General features: G+C 46.9%; 3 protein-coding genes across 4 annotated transcripts; 1 reads left to right on the top strand and 2 right to left on the bottom strand.

Annotated features, from left to right (window-relative positions):
* Positions 1 to 812: 812 nt before the first annotated feature.
* Positions 813 to 5,336, bottom strand: LOC147191915 (uncharacterized). 2 transcript variants are annotated; one of them, XM_086134627.1, is made up of 2 exons: positions 5,187 to 5,336; positions 813 to 2,438 (listed from the first exon to the last, which is right to left on the bottom strand). In XM_086134627.1, the coding sequence occupies exon 2, from the start codon at positions 2,347 to 2,349 to the stop codon at positions 1,027 to 1,029; it is 1,323 nt and encodes a 440-aa protein (XP_085990753.1). In that variant the 5' UTR covers positions 2,350 to 2,438; positions 5,187 to 5,336; the 3' UTR covers positions 813 to 1,026. The 2 variants fall into 2 exon arrangements, with proteins under 2 accessions (XP_085990753.1, XP_085990752.1); XM_086134626.1 differs by lacking the exon at positions 5,187 to 5,336 and adding an exon at positions 3,338 to 3,637.
* acads (acyl-CoA dehydrogenase short chain) lies at positions 4,317 to 7,632 on the top strand. Its single transcript, XM_086134638.1, has 10 exons — positions 4,317 to 4,380; positions 5,215 to 5,375; positions 5,451 to 5,600; positions 5,850 to 5,961; positions 6,040 to 6,191; positions 6,265 to 6,435; positions 6,666 to 6,803; positions 6,911 to 7,006; positions 7,073 to 7,129; positions 7,306 to 7,632. Exons 1-10 carry the CDS (start codon positions 4,350 to 4,352, stop codon positions 7,456 to 7,458), a joined length of 1,221 nt encoding a protein of 406 aa, XP_085990764.1. The 5' UTR covers positions 4,317 to 4,349; the 3' UTR covers positions 7,459 to 7,632.
* A 579-nt stretch (positions 7,633 to 8,211) lies between these two features.
* LOC147191913 (multiple C2 and transmembrane domain-containing protein 1-like) lies at positions 8,212 to 17,332 on the bottom strand. The gene is made up of 20 exons (XM_086134617.1): positions 16,889 to 17,332; positions 15,487 to 15,577; positions 15,041 to 15,186; positions 14,367 to 14,446; positions 14,178 to 14,301; positions 13,575 to 13,739; positions 13,006 to 13,136; positions 12,527 to 12,701; positions 12,366 to 12,459; positions 12,190 to 12,292; positions 12,000 to 12,102; positions 11,823 to 11,924; positions 11,669 to 11,743; positions 11,459 to 11,578; positions 11,284 to 11,394; positions 10,550 to 10,591; positions 10,370 to 10,479; positions 9,304 to 9,413; positions 9,144 to 9,241; positions 8,212 to 8,794 (listed from the first exon to the last, which is right to left on the bottom strand). The coding sequence occupies exons 1-20, from the start codon at positions 17,135 to 17,137 to the stop codon at positions 8,723 to 8,725; spliced, it is 2,301 nt and encodes a 766-aa protein (XP_085990743.1). The 5' UTR covers positions 17,138 to 17,332; the 3' UTR covers positions 8,212 to 8,722.
* Positions 17,333 to 17,400: the final 68 nt, after the last annotated feature.

The raw sequence follows: 17,400 nt of genomic DNA, 5'->3' as shown, positions 1-17,400 counted from the left end.
AGCGGTTGCGGTGAACCAGCGAAACGAAGCTAGGCTAGGCTAAAAAAAGCGAAACCGAGCAGCTCCAACGTGCATCCAGACGACTTTGAGCAGTCACGAAGACCGAAAGAACGCCAACCGTCGAGGCTTCGTTACGTTCGTGAAGTACAAGTTCATCTATTTCCCTGAATAAGCGCGTGCGGTTGACAAATGCGCACAATGTACGGCAATTCTACTGGACCAATTTCATAAGGTCACCAACGCGCGATTCTACGGTGGCCTTCGATTGCAAACCACAACGTCATTAGTAAACTTTTTTTTAAACAAAAAAAGAATAGGACAAATACTATTGAGGTTGGTGACTCTTTTGCGGGTTTAAATTACGCATACGAGATACGTCGACTACAATTCACGTCTATTCAACTTTTAGGTACAAGTAATTACAAAAACCTTCCCAACTCTTTTGCTTTGCCCACATTTTCTTTGGTGCAAATACTCTTGAACCTCCTCAACAATACATTTCTATGGAGTCGTTTCGGTGTCAGCAGAGGACGCATAACCAATTTTGTCCACAAGATGAAGCCATGCGAAATTTGGAAGCCAGTAGGCAGGTCCCATTACGAGCCGCTTGGCTTTAAACCGAACAAGCGAGATGGACGGTGGAGATGGTCAGAATTCCTCATTTCCTTTTAGGACAGCAGCACATCTTGTTCAAAACGACTTTTACTGTACTTGGATGGAGCGGAGTATCCTCCTTTCAAAACAAAAACGTACCCATGCAAAACTATTCAAGGAACGACACAGATTAACTATTTCATTTCAAGTATTGCGAATTTGACAAAACAGACTTGCATTTTATTCAGGATCCCATTGACACTTTTCTTGGCATCAAGAGTCCAAGTTCTTGATTTGCGTGTCAGGAAAACATTGGGCAAAACAGATGCATTGCTTTACATGTTTCAGTACAAGTGCTCAGGCAAACCCTTCTCGAAGACACCCAGAAAGATCCACTTACAGTTCAACGCTCTGACATGTAAACGTCTACATTTACATGGCAAAGGGTCTCTCCCCGGCGTGTATTCTGGTGTGTGTTGTCAAATGTCCTTTATTAAAGAAATGGTTACCACAAACTGTGCATGTATAAAGTTTGTCAGAAGTGTGCGTCCTTGTGTGGTTTGCCAAATGGTCTCGCCGAGTGAATGTTTGGCCGCAAGCTGAGCAGGCAAAAGGTCTCTCCCCAGAGTGGATGAATGTGTGCGTTGTCAAATTTCCCTTATTAAGGAAACCTTTACCACAAATTGGGCATGTATAAGGTTTCTCACCACTGTGTGTTGCGGAGTGCTCTCTCAGATATTTGTTTGCAGTGAAGCTTTTACCACAAAGTGTACACAAATAAGGTTTCCAACCCACGTGGGTCATTGTGTGGAGTTTTAAATCTTCCTTGCGAGAGATTTTTTGACCACAATATGAGCAGACAAAAGCTCCAGTGTGTGTTCTTGTGTGTATTGCTAATTTTCCTTTCACTGAAAACCTTTTACCACAGACCGAGCAGACAAACGGTTTCTCTCCAGTGTGTGTCCTTGTGTGTGCGGTTAAGTTTCCCTTTTGAGTGAAGCTTTTGCCACAAACTGAGCATGCAAACGGTTTCTCTCCAGTGTGCGTTCGTGTGTGTATCGTTAAAATTGCCTTGTGAGAGAACAATTTACCACAAAATGTGCATGGGTAGGGTTTCGAACCAGTATGTGCGCTTGCATGCTGTTCTAGATCTGCCTTCTGAGGGAATCTTTGTCCACAATACGAGCACACAAAAGCTGTCTCGCCACTGTGTGTTCTTGTGTGTTGTTCTAATTTTTCCCTCGCAGAAAACCTTTTGCCACAAACGGAGCAGGCAAAAGGTTTCTCTACACTGTGCATTCTTGTGTGTATCAATAAGACTGCGCTCTGAGAAAACGCTTTTCCACAAACCGTGCATGCGTAAGGTTTCTCACCGTTGAGCAACATCGGATGCGTTTTCAAACGAGATGTGGACCCAACAGTTTTCCCATTCTGAGAACGTTCACAGTGCTTGCTGTCAGCATGACATGTCATTTGGCCTTCAGACTCTACATTATCATGAGTTGCGTTGTCATTATCTGACAGAGGCGCAAGTAGCCCGTCTGCTGGTGATTGTCCGTCACCTTCTGTTGTCATGCGTTTGCTTGACTTCCTGCTGCTGGGAGGCTCCCCCCCTCCGCTGGCCCCACTGGGATCTTCATATTCATCTTCACTCTTAAGGGGGACACGAACGCATGGCGGCTTGGTGACGTTCTCTTCTTGCTCTTCCTCCTTCATGCAAGGAGGCCCATCTTTCTGGTCCTCTTCTTCTTTCATGTGAGGGGACTCGTGCTTCTCCTTTTCCCCTCCAACGGGAAGGGACGGAGTCTCCTGGTGGCCAGGACCAAGGTATTTTTCGCCACTGTCTGCAAGACATGTAAAGATAAATATGTCAAAGTATATTAAACTCCCACTCCCCCCAACATACACAGATACATATGCCCGCAAGCATGCCTGTGCTCGCACGCACGTACAGAGACACACACAATGCACACCCCGATGAACTATATTTGAAAAGATACAAGCAAGGTACAGAGAAACCATATGAGGAATTGAGCTGTAGGAAATTCTCTGCCATCCATGACTTAAAGAATACAATTTAAAAGGGTATCAATAGCCCCAGTGTTGTCAGGAGACACTGCAACATAAAGCTCTGTATCATCAGAGCAACGCACAGCAAATGCCCTCAAAATTCTATTTATCAGGGTTATCAATTAGACATTCATTCATTCATTCATCTTCCGAACCGCTTCATCCTCACTAGGGTCGCGGGGGTGCTGGAGCCTATCCCAGCTGTCTTCGGGCAGTAGGCGGGGGACACCCCGAATTGGTAGCCAGCCAATCGCAGGGCACACAGAGACGAACAACCATCAAATACTTTTTAAAAATCAATTTAGTTTTGCTAAAGGGGCATACAACGCATTCAGAAAGACTTGCATTATTACATTTGCGCACTTACATCTATGTCACGATATGTACCATGACCATGCAGGGTTTCCATTTATACTGTGTAATAAATCAATTCGCTTACAAAATCGTACCAGCGTAAACAAATAAGTGGATTTTCTTTTTAAAATTTGGTTTTCCTTTGAAATGTTGTGTTTGTAATCATGCAAAACTCAAACCGTCGCCTTGCGTTTGGAATGCGCTTTTGTTTTTTTGTTTTTTCTGGAGGTCCAGTCCCATTAAAAACAAACCAGGAATATTGCGAACAACAGAAAGTACTGCAGTTAGGAAACACGTGAGAGGATGAAAGTGAGCAAACCTGCAGTGCCAAGCACAATTCTTGGCTGCTGCATCTCGCAAACGGTGTCGAGTCGTTGGCGACATTGTCGCCCTTTGTTGTCTTTTGCCCCAAGTTCCTCCTCGTACCCTGTTGTACTTCTTGCGCACATTTTCACACCATTTCCATTGCCGAGCAAGCACAAACGCGTTTCTTTGTTAGCGACGAGCATGCCAGGCTACGTTAGACCAGGCTAAAATGAGATGGGCTATGGAGGGAAGCGTCAACTTGAACCGAAACGACTTCACCCAAAGCCCAAAATTACCAGTTAAGTAGTGTTGGGCGTCTTGCGTCGATGCTACAGCGCGTCCATTTCATTTTACGTCATCAAAGCGCGTCTGGTGCATTAACAAATGTAAAATATGTTTTGTTAGGCGACGTTCAAATGCCACGTAACATTTTTATGCAATAAAACATTTGAAAAAATGTTGATCAATTACCTATTCGTGTACATTGAGTATAAAAAGTAAAAATAAAACATTCTGGCCAAAAACCTTAAACATTCAAGCTTGAAGAATCGATTCAATTGAGTTGCTGAATCCGTTTTTCATGTGATATTTAAATATTGCAATTAATCAATTTTCGTTATTTTTTTCCACACTTAATAGCAATTGTTTTTTTTCTTGTAATTTATATATATATATATATATATATATATATATATATATATATATATAGATACAGTATTTTTTCATCATAATCATATTTAGGAGTTACGAAATAATGTCACTTCCGGCGTCAGAAATCGGCCGCTGCGTTTACGTTCACAAGGCTTCGTAAACTTTAGAAATGCCTAAAATCCACCCAAAGTCTACAAACAAAAGTTGTAATCATAACAGTGATTATGTAAACATCCAAAGCAACCCTACCTAAATAAATCACGTTGCACATTCAGCGCATTCATCAGCCCGTCATTCTCCGAGTTATTGGCGTTTTGTAAGGCGTGTTTCCCGATTCTGACGCTGCCTGAACGCAGCAAAACGTAGAAGCAAATATGGCGGCGATTCTCTGCAGAGCGACCAAAGGTGAGCCGTATTCCGCCTTCAAGGCTCACCGTAACGAAAACAAGACTTCGCGAGTCAGGTGTGCCTCAACGATGTGTGGGATACTTAACGCCTGTTAGCCGAGCCCACGTTTAGCCGCCAGGCTTCGCACATCCAGGCCATGTTTAATCACAATTAAGTCCAACTATTAACAAAATAAGAAATTTAAAAAATGCAACTTTCTCTGCAACTTAAGCCTTCGTGGCTTTTTGTCCCTTGTTTCAAGCGTTGACTGATTGGTGTACACATTTTGGCCTCGTTGCAGTCACATAGCTTCAACTTTTAAACTTAGTTTACAATGGAGACGGTGACGTCAAGTGCATTTAGTATGACAAAGCATGAATATTTGTAATATTTATTTCAAGTGTCATACTAAGGCTAGCTAAAGTGACCATGTTCGACCTTTCACCTAGTTAGCATGAAGCTAGTTGGTGAGCTAATGGTCACAATCTGAGGTTTTCTAGCTAACCAGACTCCAATCTTACGCTAATGCAACGTTAGATCTACAGTGTCACTGTACTATTTGTACTACTAATAAAACTTGGGCTTGTGCTTTAGCCTTCAAATAAAATCTCCCATTTTTAGTCAAATGCAACAATGTTGAAGTAGTTCCACTCATTTGTCGCTCGGGCGGCCCTAAAAGGTTGGCAACACTGACACAACTGCCACCACAGACTTAAAAAATGCATCATAGATAAACATTTGAGGCTATTCAAAAAATTGATTAAAATAAGTCCTGACAAATAAGACGGAATGATTCTCATCAAATGGATCATTCAAACCATTACCTTTTGACTGGCATTGACTTCCTTGTAGCCATTGGCGGGTGCATGCGCGGCTGTCGCGGCCTGTCTCAGCTGGCCGAGCTTCCGGAAACTCATGATATGCTGCGTCGGACGTGTCGCGACTTTGCCGACCGGGAACTCACACCCATCGCCGCCCGGCTGGACAAAGAGCAGACGTACCCGGCTCAGCAGGTATGTTGGTCGGTCACTCTGCGGGTGGGCTCGCCGCACTGCTCATCTTGGCAATGGTGGCTCATGTGTGTTTAGATCTTGGAGCTGGGCGCCATGGGCGTGATGGCCATGGAGATCCCCGAGGAGCTGGGCGGCGCCGGAATGGACTACCTGGCGTACAGTGTGGCCATGGAGGAAATCAGCCGCGGCTGCGCCAGCACCGGCGTGGTCGTCTCCGTCAATAACGTGAGGCGTTTTCTGTGTTAGCGCTGGACCCACCAGACGCAACATGCTGTCTTGACGACGTCATGACACACATTGCTGTTAGGCGTTATACGTGTCATGTCTCGTCGGAATTACCAAATGACTCGTCATGACATTCGTCCAGTCATGCATCACGACTCTGGTCGAATCTTGCGTCATGATTCGTCATCTATGTCATGGTCATGGGTCCATATGTCGCACGTGTCTTTCCTCTTATCGACTGTGCGTTAGTCTCTCTACTTGGGTCCGATCCTGAAGTTTGGTTCTGAGGTCCAGAAGCAGAAGTGGATCACACCTTTCACCAGCGGCCATCAGGTGGGCTGCTTCGCCCTCAGCGAACCAGGTAAAGCCAGCCACCAGTTGCACGCGTGAGCCCGCCTCCTGACGATTTGACTTCCTGTGACGCGGCTACTCCTCTCAGGCAACGGCAGCGACGCAGGTGCCGCGTCTACGGTGGCGCACCAGGAGGGCGACCATTGGGTCCTGAATGGCACCAAAGCGTGGATCACCAACAGCTGGGACGCTGCCGCCGCCATCATCTTCGCCACCACTGACAGGAAGCTCAAACACAAGGCAAGAGGCCGGCGCTCGTTTCGGAGCTGGTTTACGTGGTGCTAACGCTACCCTGTTCCGTCGCACCTCTTAGGGCATCAGCACCTTTGTGGTGCCCATGCCCCACCCGGGCCTGTCGCTTGGCAAGAAGGAGGACAAACTGGGCATCAAGGCGTCGTCCACAGCCAATATCATCCTGGAGGACTGCAGGATCCCGTTAGAAAACATGCTGGGCCCCCGTGGCGCCGGATTCAAGATTGCCATGGTAACCAGATCGCCACCATCTCTTGTCTACTTTTTATCAAGTCCACTAGCTTAATGCTAACATGTCATTCAAAATACCAAATACAGTTTAATGGAACATAGCCCAGTAAAAAATATCAACAACAACTGCTTAAGAATCATACTTTTGTGGGGAGTTTTTTGGGGGGGGGGTTCTATGTGCTTGTGCTCAATCGACTGTGGGTTAGCTAACGCGGCGTTTGCGCCCCATAGCAAACTCTGGACAGCGGGCGCATCGGCATCGCGGCTCAGGCGCTAGGTATCGCTCAGGCGTCGCTGGACTGCGCCGCCGATTATGCGCACAAGCGTGACGCCTTCGGAGCTCCCATCGGAAAACTGCAAGCCATACAGGTAACCAGTTTGGGGGGCCCCCAGTGGTGAGAAAGTATAATGCGATTTTAAAACGTGTTACACTCACAGTTTAGCGTTCGGCTTCGCGTGATTTGTTTGTGGCGTAGTTCAAACTGGCTGACATGGCGCTAGCCATCGAGAGCGCTCGCCTGCTCACATGGAAGGCGGCCCTCCTGCGCGACGCCAAGAGACCTTTCACCAAGGTAGGCAAAAGCCGTCGCTACAACTTCCTGTCCTGAGCCCTTTCACACTAAAACCCTCGTCTCCAGGAAGCCGCAATGGCCAAACTTGCCGCCTCCGAGGCCGCCACCTTCTGCTCCCACCAGGTAAGGCCGCTAAAACTTAGCAGTTGAACTCCTTGCAGGACTGATGTCGCTGACAGAAAAGAAAAATCACCCAATTTGTATTATGTTTGTTCCAACTGTTTTTTGAGCGCAATCATTAGTCATGAAATCTGTGTAAACGTCCCCAAATTGTTTAATTGTGGTGTGGCGCCCATCAGGCCATCCAGATTCTGGGCGGGATGGGCTACGTAACGGATATGCCCGCCGAGCGCCACTACCGCGACGCTCGTATCACGGAAATCTACGAGGGCACCAGCGAGATCCAGAGACTGGTCATCGCGGGACAGCTACTCAAGGACTACACGACCTAGCCCCGCCCCCACACCCCAGCCGCTGACTCGAACATGAACAACGGCAACAAAACATGAGGACTTGCCATAACTGAGACCATGCAAGCTCTGCGTCCTGACCACTTGGACAAGTGATGTGTGCCTCAACCACAATCATGATTGTGAACATGCAAAATTAAATGAAGTAGAAATATACATTTGTGAAAATCGCCTCTTTTTGACTTTTTGGGGAAATACCAATTACGACTGGGGAGGTCAGGTGTGACACCCTGAACTGGGGGCCAGCCAACACAGGGCACGCACGGATAAACAACCATTCACATTCACACCTAAGAGCAATCTAAAGTGTGCAATTAAACTACCTTGCATGTTTTTGGAAGCAAAAAAAAAAAAAAAACTTACCGAGTATGTGAAAGTACGAACTAGAATGTCGACGGCGTGGTAGAGTCCGAGGCTAGCTTGAGAAATCGCCTGTTGATGACGAAGACAAACAGCTGCCGAAAGACACCAGCGCGCCCACCTGGAAAGGATCACGCCCAACAACAACAACAAAAAAGTTTATCGCGATGCTTCAGGCGTTTCCATCATTCACAGCTGGCCCCGTGGTACATTACAAGCGACAATCTGAAAGGATGCCGGTTTGAATGTCTGCAGTGCCGGAAATGCCCGCTAGGTAGCAGCAAAGCACATCACAAGTCTATTGAATGTCTACAGTGCCGAATATGTCCGCTAGGTGGCAGTAAATCATAGTAGAAGTGACGAACGGCGACGTCAAAACATTCTCTCACGTTTAATGCATATTTATGTCAAATATCAAAAATGCAACTTTATACGGGGGGCTAACATGACTTAGAGAAGCGTGTACAAAAGTTAACATGTGATCACGTATACGTTTGTATAAATATCCTGCATATATCGCACACGTATGTCAATTCAGTCATGCGCAGCAGCGTGCCTGGTGGTTGACAGCTGGAAGGTTGGTTGCTAAGACAACACTGGGAAAGGTTTCTTTCTTTGTGCAAGCTAACATGTTGACACATGCTCACGTGGAATATAACATGTAAAAAAAATAAAATGAAGTTACATTCAAAATGTGAAAGTAAAAACATTCCTTTAGGCACATACAAATACATTGATCCATCAAGTGCAAAAAAAAAAAGTCTAACTTCTATTTTCTTAGGCAGGATGCAGAGCAACAAGGTTCTTGGCCAACAAAGTCATCAATTGGAAATATCGTATTTTGGTTTTGTTTTGTTATTGGTGCATTGGGTCGCATGTTAGAATACTAGCTGGGGTCGGTCCTCTTGCGCTTGCTCGGAGTTTGACCCACGTCCACCACCAGCTCGCGATACTGCATCTACCGCACACATGCGCAGTAAGATAGCATTAGCATTACCCAACAGACCTGCAGATTGTGCCAAATACCATCATGTGACATGATGTTGACAAAACAATTTGAGTCCAACTGGTCCTGCACAATGTTATGCTAACGTGCAATGTTACGCTATGATATTAGGACACATTTTATTTTAACATAAAATATAGAAACATGTAATATTCTTAATTAGCCTCTCCTTATGATTTTCGTCAACAGTTAAGGTAGAAAAGAGGGGAGCCAGGACCCTGCCTTGAGGGACATGCCAAATAAGTTATCCAATCATCTTCAGTTCTAACTCTGAATGAATAAAATTTGCCACTCAACTCACCAGCTGAATGTCGGACGGCACGCGTGACAGGAAGTTCACAAGCTCGTTGCTGTCCAGAGCGTACGGGTCGCGTAATTTCTTGGTGAACTTGTTGATACCTGTAGGGGCATCAAGTTGTATAACACTGTGTGTGCACGCATGCACGGTTGTGTGCGCTCACCCCACGCTAGCACGAGGTAGCGCAACGGCACGAGGTAAAGCAGGAAGGCCAGAAGGCACAAGACGGCCACGGCCAAGCAGCTCAGGAAAGGCACTGTCCAGTTTAGCACACTGAGAAAAAAAAACAAAAGTGAAATCATTCGAGATATGAAAAAGATAGAAGATATGAGTAGGGCTGATCTATGAAGTTTTTTTTAGAGGTGTGTTTGCACACGCAGACTGATAAATATAACAGCTATAAAATTACTCAAAGTTACATATTCTTCATCCTCTGCAAAGAACAAAAATGATTACTGAAGAGTTGCTGCGCCTTAAGCTTTATGTCTGTTTTACGCTGCCCCCTGCTGGCCAATGTGCATACAGCAAATGCAGCAGCGCAGTGTCCATTGAAATGAAGCAACAAGTGTGACAAAAAACGTTTCCTTCTTTCCATTGCATTCAATTATGTCATTACTACGTGTGTTTCTAAAGTAGAATATTACAGAATACTTTTGTCGTCATTTAAAAACCCATAAAAAATTGGAGGGAGGGCAGCTGGAGAGGCGTAATAGCATGATCATTTATCCCATTAATTCATCAAGCCACCCATAAAACATCAACATTTGTTTTTAATACAGAAAATACCACAAACATGTATTTTAAAAAAACAATGATAAAAGAGAATGTCAAGAAATACTGTTTTTATAAAGCGTCATTGTTATACATACTATCGTATTTGTGTACAATTCAGGGTTGTGGCTTAGTGAATGAAATCAAAAACATGGCTGGTAATTCTCTGCGTGAGTGTCTGGGTGTGACTAGTGGCCTACAGCAGCCCTTGCAAGTCTTCTCATTTTGCATTCATGTGTTTTGACTGTTCATTTCAATAAATTGGGGCTCTCCTTGCTCACGTTCCAGGGCACAACTGTACCTTAATTCCTCCCTTTTCCACTGAACCTGTTTGCGTGTCTCTTCGACAACTCTCGGTGACTTGTTAACGGTAACAAACATTTGCATCATGAAATTGGTTGATTTAAAAAAAACAAAAAAATTCGGGACCCATCCTCCACACCAGAGGCGACACTTACTTTTTGAACCTCTCGCCGTAGGACGCCACCTGGTCCAAAGCGTTCTGCATGCTGATGAAGACGTCCTGGATGGCGTTAAGTTTGTCGAGAAAGCCACGGGACTCCGTCTCCTGGCGGGAACGCAACACACAGATCATTGCATGCGTCAACGTTTCCAGCCAAAGTGTGTGACAGCGTCACCTCTTTGTCGTCCTCGTCCCACTCCAACATGGCCTCCATCGACTGCGGGCAGACACAAGCGTATACGGACACGAAGTGTGATTTCAAGTGCTTGACAGGTGTTTGATGTGATGTCACGCAGAATGTCATGTGTTTGACGTGTGCCGTTTGGGGTTGACATTTGCGACTCTAGTTTCCTGTACGCTGTGAAATCAGGTGCGACCTGGCGCAGCAATTATGCGCCTTGACAACGCCAGGTTTGGGTAATTCCGTGGATCCGACAGGGGGGCATTCTGCGCTACTGTGGGTGTGAACACAATCAACTCAAGTCATTGCCACTCAAAGCGGCTCCTCTCAGCCTTGGGTTGCCCCCTCACCCAGCACCCCCCCCCCCCCCCGAGGATCTGGAGGAAGTGGCTGGAGAGAAGAATATTTGGGCTTCCCTGCTAAAGCTGTTGCCCCCGCGACCCGACTCCAGATAAACATAAGAAAATGGATGGATGTCACATGTGTGATAAGTGGCATCACATTCTTCATGTATACAATTTTAATGAGTTTTTAGAGCAAGAATTTGGAGTATACGGAATATCCCTTTCATGCACCCCCGTAACCTGATAACATGATAAGCTGTCCACTGTAGTAACCGCCGTCCCTGAAAGGGTTAAACAGTAACATGATAACTGTGATAACCTTGGCTTGATGTGTGTTGTCTTGCGTTTAACAAGCGATGTCTCGTGTTTGGCGCGTTGTCTCACCATGTCGGCAGTCTCGCGGGTCCACGAGAGGAAAAAATTCCAGACGAGCAGTAGCAGGAGCGCCAGCGGTATCATGAAGACTTGGAAGTTCCATACAACCACCACAAAGACCTGAACGCAAGGTCGGGTGAGCACCAAATCATGCCAGCGTACGCGCATCTGTGCGTGTGCTTACCAGGAACGCGATGAGGCTACGTTGCGTGGATTCCCACTGGAAGCAGCTATTGATAAACGAGGCCAAGTTGAAGAGCAGCATGACGCATCTCCTCACGCGGACGATGTTCTGATACAGCAGCTGACCGCACGCATATGACAACAACATGGGCGTTAGCATGTTCCATGTCCTGCAAGCGATCATCATCAGGCCTGTCAAACGTTGACGTACGTCTTTGGACACTTTAGGTTCATCTTCGATCAACTTCTGCTCAGCGGGCGTCAGTGTCCTCAACGCCGCTTTCACCTGTCCGCAGACAACGGGGTCATGTGACTCCAAAGAGATGACAGGGCCATTTGACATCAAAGAAACATGGCCAACTCACGGGGTTGAAGACGACGTAGACCTCCAGGAAGATGACTCCTTGACTGCGACCTTTCAACTCTTTGTTCTTCAGCACGTACCTCTTCTGCTCGCCACCTCGCACCTGTAACCCGCACACACATCTGTGACACATGAGACACAGGCGTGATGAGCATTCCGAACGACACGCCAGACTCACGTGCAACAACGGGATGGCAACTTTTCCCAGGAAGTCGGCACTGCGGTCTCTGTCCTCGTCCAGCACAGTGACTTCCAACACCGAGTGAATGTCCTTCACCTGACTGACACCAACACACGCACGTTATACCACAATACAGGTATTACTATGTAATAACATGCTATTACATGTAATAAGTTGCTCTACTCACAAAGTGAAGACTTTGTTCCAATGTGGGTTGAGGTTCTTGTAGACAGTTTGCGTCTGTCGGCGTTCATTGTTGAGCTCCACCACACAAAAGGGGTCGCTCTTTCCTGAGCAGTACAACAAACGTAAAAAATACTAACATCCGTTCTTTCTTCGATTTGAGTCTTGTTTCTTTCTCACCAGTCACGTCGGCCGCTATGAGGCCCTCTGCTCGCAGAACCTTTACCTGCACCACCCCCACATCCTTCATGTCCGAGAAGGACTTCAGCACCCCCTTTGGGACACCACTCATTAGCGATTCGCTTGTTAGGGCATGAACTCATCCGTGACGTAGCGCTCACATATGTCTTGAGGATCTCGCCACCGTCCTGCAAGTCGTCAGGCGGCGAGGCGGTCGGGTTGGCCACGGAGCCAGTCAGTGTGACCAGCAGCACCAGGTGGCCCCGGGACTCCTCCAGCGGAAGCTCCAGGTGGTGAGTTTGCTCTTTGGTTAGCGTGGACAGGTCCAGCTGGCAACTGAAACCAAAACAATTTCATTATCATCATGCTAAATCGACGCACTTTTATGGATAGAAATGGGGTAAAACGTTTGGTGGACAGTACAGTCAAAGCTTGATTTAACAGACCAGGACAGGAGCCATTATTAAATGGAGCCCGAAAACCCAACGCTGTCACGTTTCAGGAGCTTCCCCGCCAAACATTTTCTTCTCACGTCAATGTTTAATTAACTGAAAGAACTGAAGCTCATATCTCAATGCACTGCTGGGAAAGATTATTCAAGATCCGATGAGACTCCCAAGAAGGAAAAGTTTGTACTCGCCGCCCGATGAAGTCGTCCCTGAGTCCGGTGTCGTGGTCCCACACGGTGGCCTCCAGCATGTCCGCCGTCTCCTCTAGCAGTTGAAGGACAAACTGTTCCCGCCACTGCGGACTCAGCGTCTTTGTAAGCGTCTGCGCCAAGGAGGATGAAAAGTTTTCACTGTCTGCTTGTCTCTGAAACGCACAGCTACCTTGATTTACGAGGGCTCCGACTTGAATTTTTTTTTCCGACCGGATATTTGAGCTATAAATACGCCGTTGAGAAAATTTTGGTGCAGTTTTAGCTACAGGGCTGAGCAATCAATTGAAATCTATTGGTGATTTCAAAACTGGGTTTTCACAACTTTAAAAACGTTTTAAGCCTGAGCGAGCTTGAAATTGTTAGAGTTGACCGTCACATTAAACATACAACCAAAAGAATTACACATGATGTACTTTTAAATCCAAGACATACTTTGTTTGACAGACTTCGCCTGTGCTAATGCTAGCAGTCAATGGGACTCGGTGCTTGCCTGCTGTTAGCGATAGCGGTGGCGCTCTGGCAGACGTGTTGACGTGTCGGTCGGTTACCTTGCTACGGTACTTCTGTGCCCCCAGCCGGAACTTGACGTAGGGGTCGCTCAGTCCGTTGGGGTCCATGGGTATCAGGTCGCGCCCCTCAATGAGAGCCACGCTGATGACACCCCGCCACTGCTGGGACGCCCCGACGACCCCGGGCAGATGAGGAGATGAATGCTGCTGGGGCAAAGAATGAATTTGTGATTAAAGTTCTGGATGGATCTGGCGCATCCTCCTCCATTACGAGTTCAGAGCTCATGGTCCCGCTATTTCACATTTTCTCCAGCCATAACTCTATGTGTCTTTATTTTGGGGTGCAATTCCACCTTTTGACAGTAGGCGGTGGCACATGGTTGTGTTTGACATTATAAATTTGAGAAACAAATATGGACCGAAAATGAAGCAGAGAACATGACTTTGTCTTCCTGATTAGCACAGCATTTAGCTTCCGTCAAGCAGATGAAAGCAACAACACAGCAGTGTTAGCATGTGTGCTAATGCTAAAAGACCAAAACAACTGACAGGAACAGCAAAAACAAGTTCGCTTGCTTACTAATAATAAGGGGAAAAGCTGAAAAAATTGGAAAGCGTTCTACGCTTACGATGTCCTCGTACCATCGAGTCCCTGCACTGCTCGGCTGGTCGGTTTTTGTTCGTGAGCCTCACGCTCAGCTCCAGCAAGCCCAGGTCCTCCTCAGGGTGTTGCGGGTCCTCCAGAACCAAGGTCACCAGGGTTAGCCTGACGCACAAAGGCACGAATTATAACGCATCTGTCATGTGACCTTAATAAGGTGCGGCTAGTACCTGTGTAGTTCCAGAGAGTCCAGGTGGAGGACGGCTGAGCCAATGAAGTCATCCTGAAGACCAAAGTCGTAGTCAAACACCTACGACAACACCACAACAACAAGCACACATCAAGGACACGCGATCGCGCCGCCTTGTGCAGGCCCCCTACACTTCTAAGGGGCCGTAGCGGCAAAGCACTACCTGAACATGAAGCTCCTCGACTCAGTTCGATGTAGTTCTTGGCACCAAGATGTGACTCTGAATTTAAACATACCAGTACAATCCAAACACACAGCGGCGCCTGGAGAAGCAATTTTTTTCTTTGTCTGACAATAATCTGGATCGGAGCGCTGTATGCTGACGGTCAAGATGTGAACCGGACTCACTTTTCAAAGGCACTAGTTTGGCTAATTGTCAGTATTTCAGCTGGTGACGAATACTTAGATGAAAGTCTGCTCATCTTAATGCTAACAAACAATGCTAAACATCATAGACAAGCCAAGAAAATAAATAGCAGCAGTGCTTTGGTGTTAATGAATATCCTTAATACAAACAGATAATATAACTATACTCAGTGGCATGTATTCTTTATCCTCTCTGGAAAATGACTGATATCACCATGGCTTACCAAACAATTGTGATCATCTGGAGTAGTGTTGCATCTTATGAAATGTGTGTACATGTGTACATACCTTGACGTGGAGCGGTTCACCAAGGTTGTGCGTGACGAGGGTGGTCTTATGGTTCCAGACGGGGTTGAGGTTCTTGCGTACGGTTCTGCTTCTGAACACGTCCCTACCCGCCATCTCAAATCTCACATACGGGTCGCTGCTTCCCGCTAAAAAAACAAGCAAACAAAAAACGCACACAAATGAATATCAGCGTACATGGAAGGGGCCGGAGGTTCTACGTGCACTCTTCTTGACTTGAGTCCGTGCTCTCATAATTGGATAACTGGGGCGGGGTGCACGATAGTGATGTCAACAGGCAGGCTGATTCCATATACGTCTTGCACCGGTTAAAATAAACAATGTCCTAAACACGATGCCACGGTGTGCTGTGTGTTATCTGCTCCTCTATAAAGAAATCGTTTATCCGGTTATCCTGCCCAGAGAAATGGCAAGTGTAACAACTCTACCTCGTTTATCTCGGACCGCCAGGTTGCGCCCTCGCTTCAGCTCCACCTCCAGCTCGTACTTTCCAGCGCGCTCTGGTGCTCCGCCCGAACCCTGCCAGATGGGAGCATTTTCAAATTAATAACACCAAAAGCGTGGGAGGGATGATGCTCCATGATGCTCCACTGCACTAGCCTGTTAGCATGCTAGCTACTGCGAAATGTTGCACACCAGCGTCGGTGCAACACCCGCAACCCGTGGCGAAACGGCAATGTTATGACACAGGTTAACTTGCTGCCACGCGGCAGACGCCAGAGAACAACGCTGGCATGTGGTTGTGGTGTATTGAAACAACACAACTGTTGTTGTTTATTTGTCAACCAGATTAAGCAGATTGCGCGACAGGAAGTGAAGCAGCAGTGTCGAAATTGAATCAGATTACACACAATCCCGTCACACATACACACACACGCATGCACACGCATGTACACACAACTAATCCAAAATGTGCGACAACTGTTCCCATTCGTGTGGTCACACAAAATATTCATTCATTCATTCATCTTCCGTACTGCTTGATCCTCACTAGGGTCGCGGGGGGTGCTGGAGCCTATCCCAGCTGTCTCCGGGCAGTAGGCGGGGGACACCCTGAATCGGTTGCCAGCCAATCGCAGGGCACACAGAGACGAACAACCATCCGCGCTCACACTCACACCTAGGGACAATTTAGAGTGTTCAATCAGCCTTCCACGCATGTTTTTGGAATGTGGGAGGAAACCGGAGCACCCGGAGAAAACCCACGCAGGCCCGGGAGAACATGCAAACTCCACACAGGGAGGCCGGAGATGGAATCGAACCCGGTACCTCTGCACTGTGAAGCCGACGTGCTAAACACTGGACTACCGGGCCGCCCACACAAAATATTAAAATAAGAAATATTTCATCATTCTTTCAAAATGTTACACACGCATGAAGCAATCATCATTTTTGATCAATCGTTTCGAGACATAGTTTGATTTCAAATTGTCCAACTCTTCGGAATATTGATCGGATCAAAAATTGTTTTGATCCGACAAAATGATCGACAGATTAATCGATGATTAAAATAATTGCTGGTTGCAGCCCAAGTATATTTGTTTACATACAATGGGGTGAAATTTTGGTGTACAGTAGTGGGACATTGGTGAAATTAGTAACATATGATATTAAGAAAGTATTTTTACATGTTTATTTATATTTTATTTTGAATAAGTCTTGCATGTGTTCTCTCTCTCTCTCTCTCTCTCTGTCTCGATAGATAGATGAGTCAACTTCATGTATTGCACATTAAATGATTGATAAATTTTCTGGGCTCGATGTCGACAATATGAGCATCCTTACTGGCCCACATTACTCATCCAATTGTGCTCCAGTTATTTTACTCGCCTGCTCTTCTCCTCCACCTGCACAAATTCCCTCCAGGGGGTCCAGGCCGGCAGAACCAAGCGAAGAACTCTTGTGGTGGGTCGGAACCACTCCTGCGTGGTGGTCTCCATCGGCAGCGGGCTGTTTGCCGCAGCGCGCCCGCGCCGAGGGCTCCTCATCCCGGCGGGAGGAGCAGACGAGGTCTGGCTGCGAGGACGAGAAGACTCGGTCCAAAACGGGGTTTCCCCTCCGCTTAATCCTGCGGAACATGCAGCGGATGGACGGACGCCCAGTGTCAGCTCTCTCGGTGTCTCACATCCGCTCACGACGCGGCCCGTGACGGGATTCTTCGTTCGAGCCCGTTCCAAGCAAAAGTTAGCAGCATTTTGACCGATTACTGAAAAGCGTAAACCACGCCTCCTATCATCCCCTCACCCTTTCATCTCCCCAACTCAACGTTGGGACCCGTAGACATATGTACATAGCGACGATTGACCAGTTGATGCCATACGTCAGCCCCCCTTTCGCCATAT

This window comes from Hippocampus guttulatus, chromosome 17, assembly GCF_054856545.1.
Source record: "Hippocampus guttulatus isolate MCC_2025c chromosome 17, RoL_Hgut_1.0, whole genome shotgun sequence".
Lineage (NCBI taxonomy): Eukaryota > Metazoa > Chordata > Actinopteri > Syngnathiformes > Syngnathidae > Hippocampus > Hippocampus guttulatus.
The sequence above is the reverse complement of the archived record's forward strand: the minus strand, read 5'-3'. Positions and strand labels throughout refer to the sequence as shown.

Excerpts from the sequence above, each read along its gene's own strand:
- LOC147191913 (XM_086134617.1), bottom strand. The coding sequence starts at position 17,137 with ATGTTCCGCAGGATTAAGCGGAGGGGAAACCCCGTTTTGGACCGAGTC. Across the intron at positions 13,740-14,177 it reads AGCAGTGCAGGGACTCGATG|CATTCATCTCCTCATCTGCC; the intron begins GTACGAGGACAT and ends TTGCCCCAGCAG. Across the intron at positions 12,702-13,005 it reads AGGGACGACTTCATCGGGCG|TTGCCAGCTGGACCTGTCCA; the intron begins GCGAGTACAAAC and ends TTTTGGTTTCAG.
- acads (XM_086134638.1), top strand. The coding sequence starts at position 4,350 with ATGGCGGCGATTCTCTGCAGAGCGACCAAAG. Across the intron at positions 5,601-5,849 it reads TGGTCGTCTCCGTCAATAAC|TCTCTCTACTTGGGTCCGAT; the intron begins GTGAGGCGTTTT and ends ACTGTGCGTTAG. Across the intron at positions 6,436-6,665 it reads CCGGATTCAAGATTGCCATG|CAAACTCTGGACAGCGGGCG; the intron begins GTAACCAGATCG and ends TGCGCCCCATAG.
- LOC147191915 (XM_086134626.1), bottom strand. The coding sequence starts at position 3,527 with ATGCTCGTCGCTAACAAAGAAACGCGTTTGTGCTTGCTCGGCAATGGA. Across the intron at positions 2,439-3,337 it reads AATTGTGCTTGGCACTGCAG|ACAGTGGCGAAAAATACCTT; the intron begins GTTTGCTCACTT and ends CATGTCTTGCAG.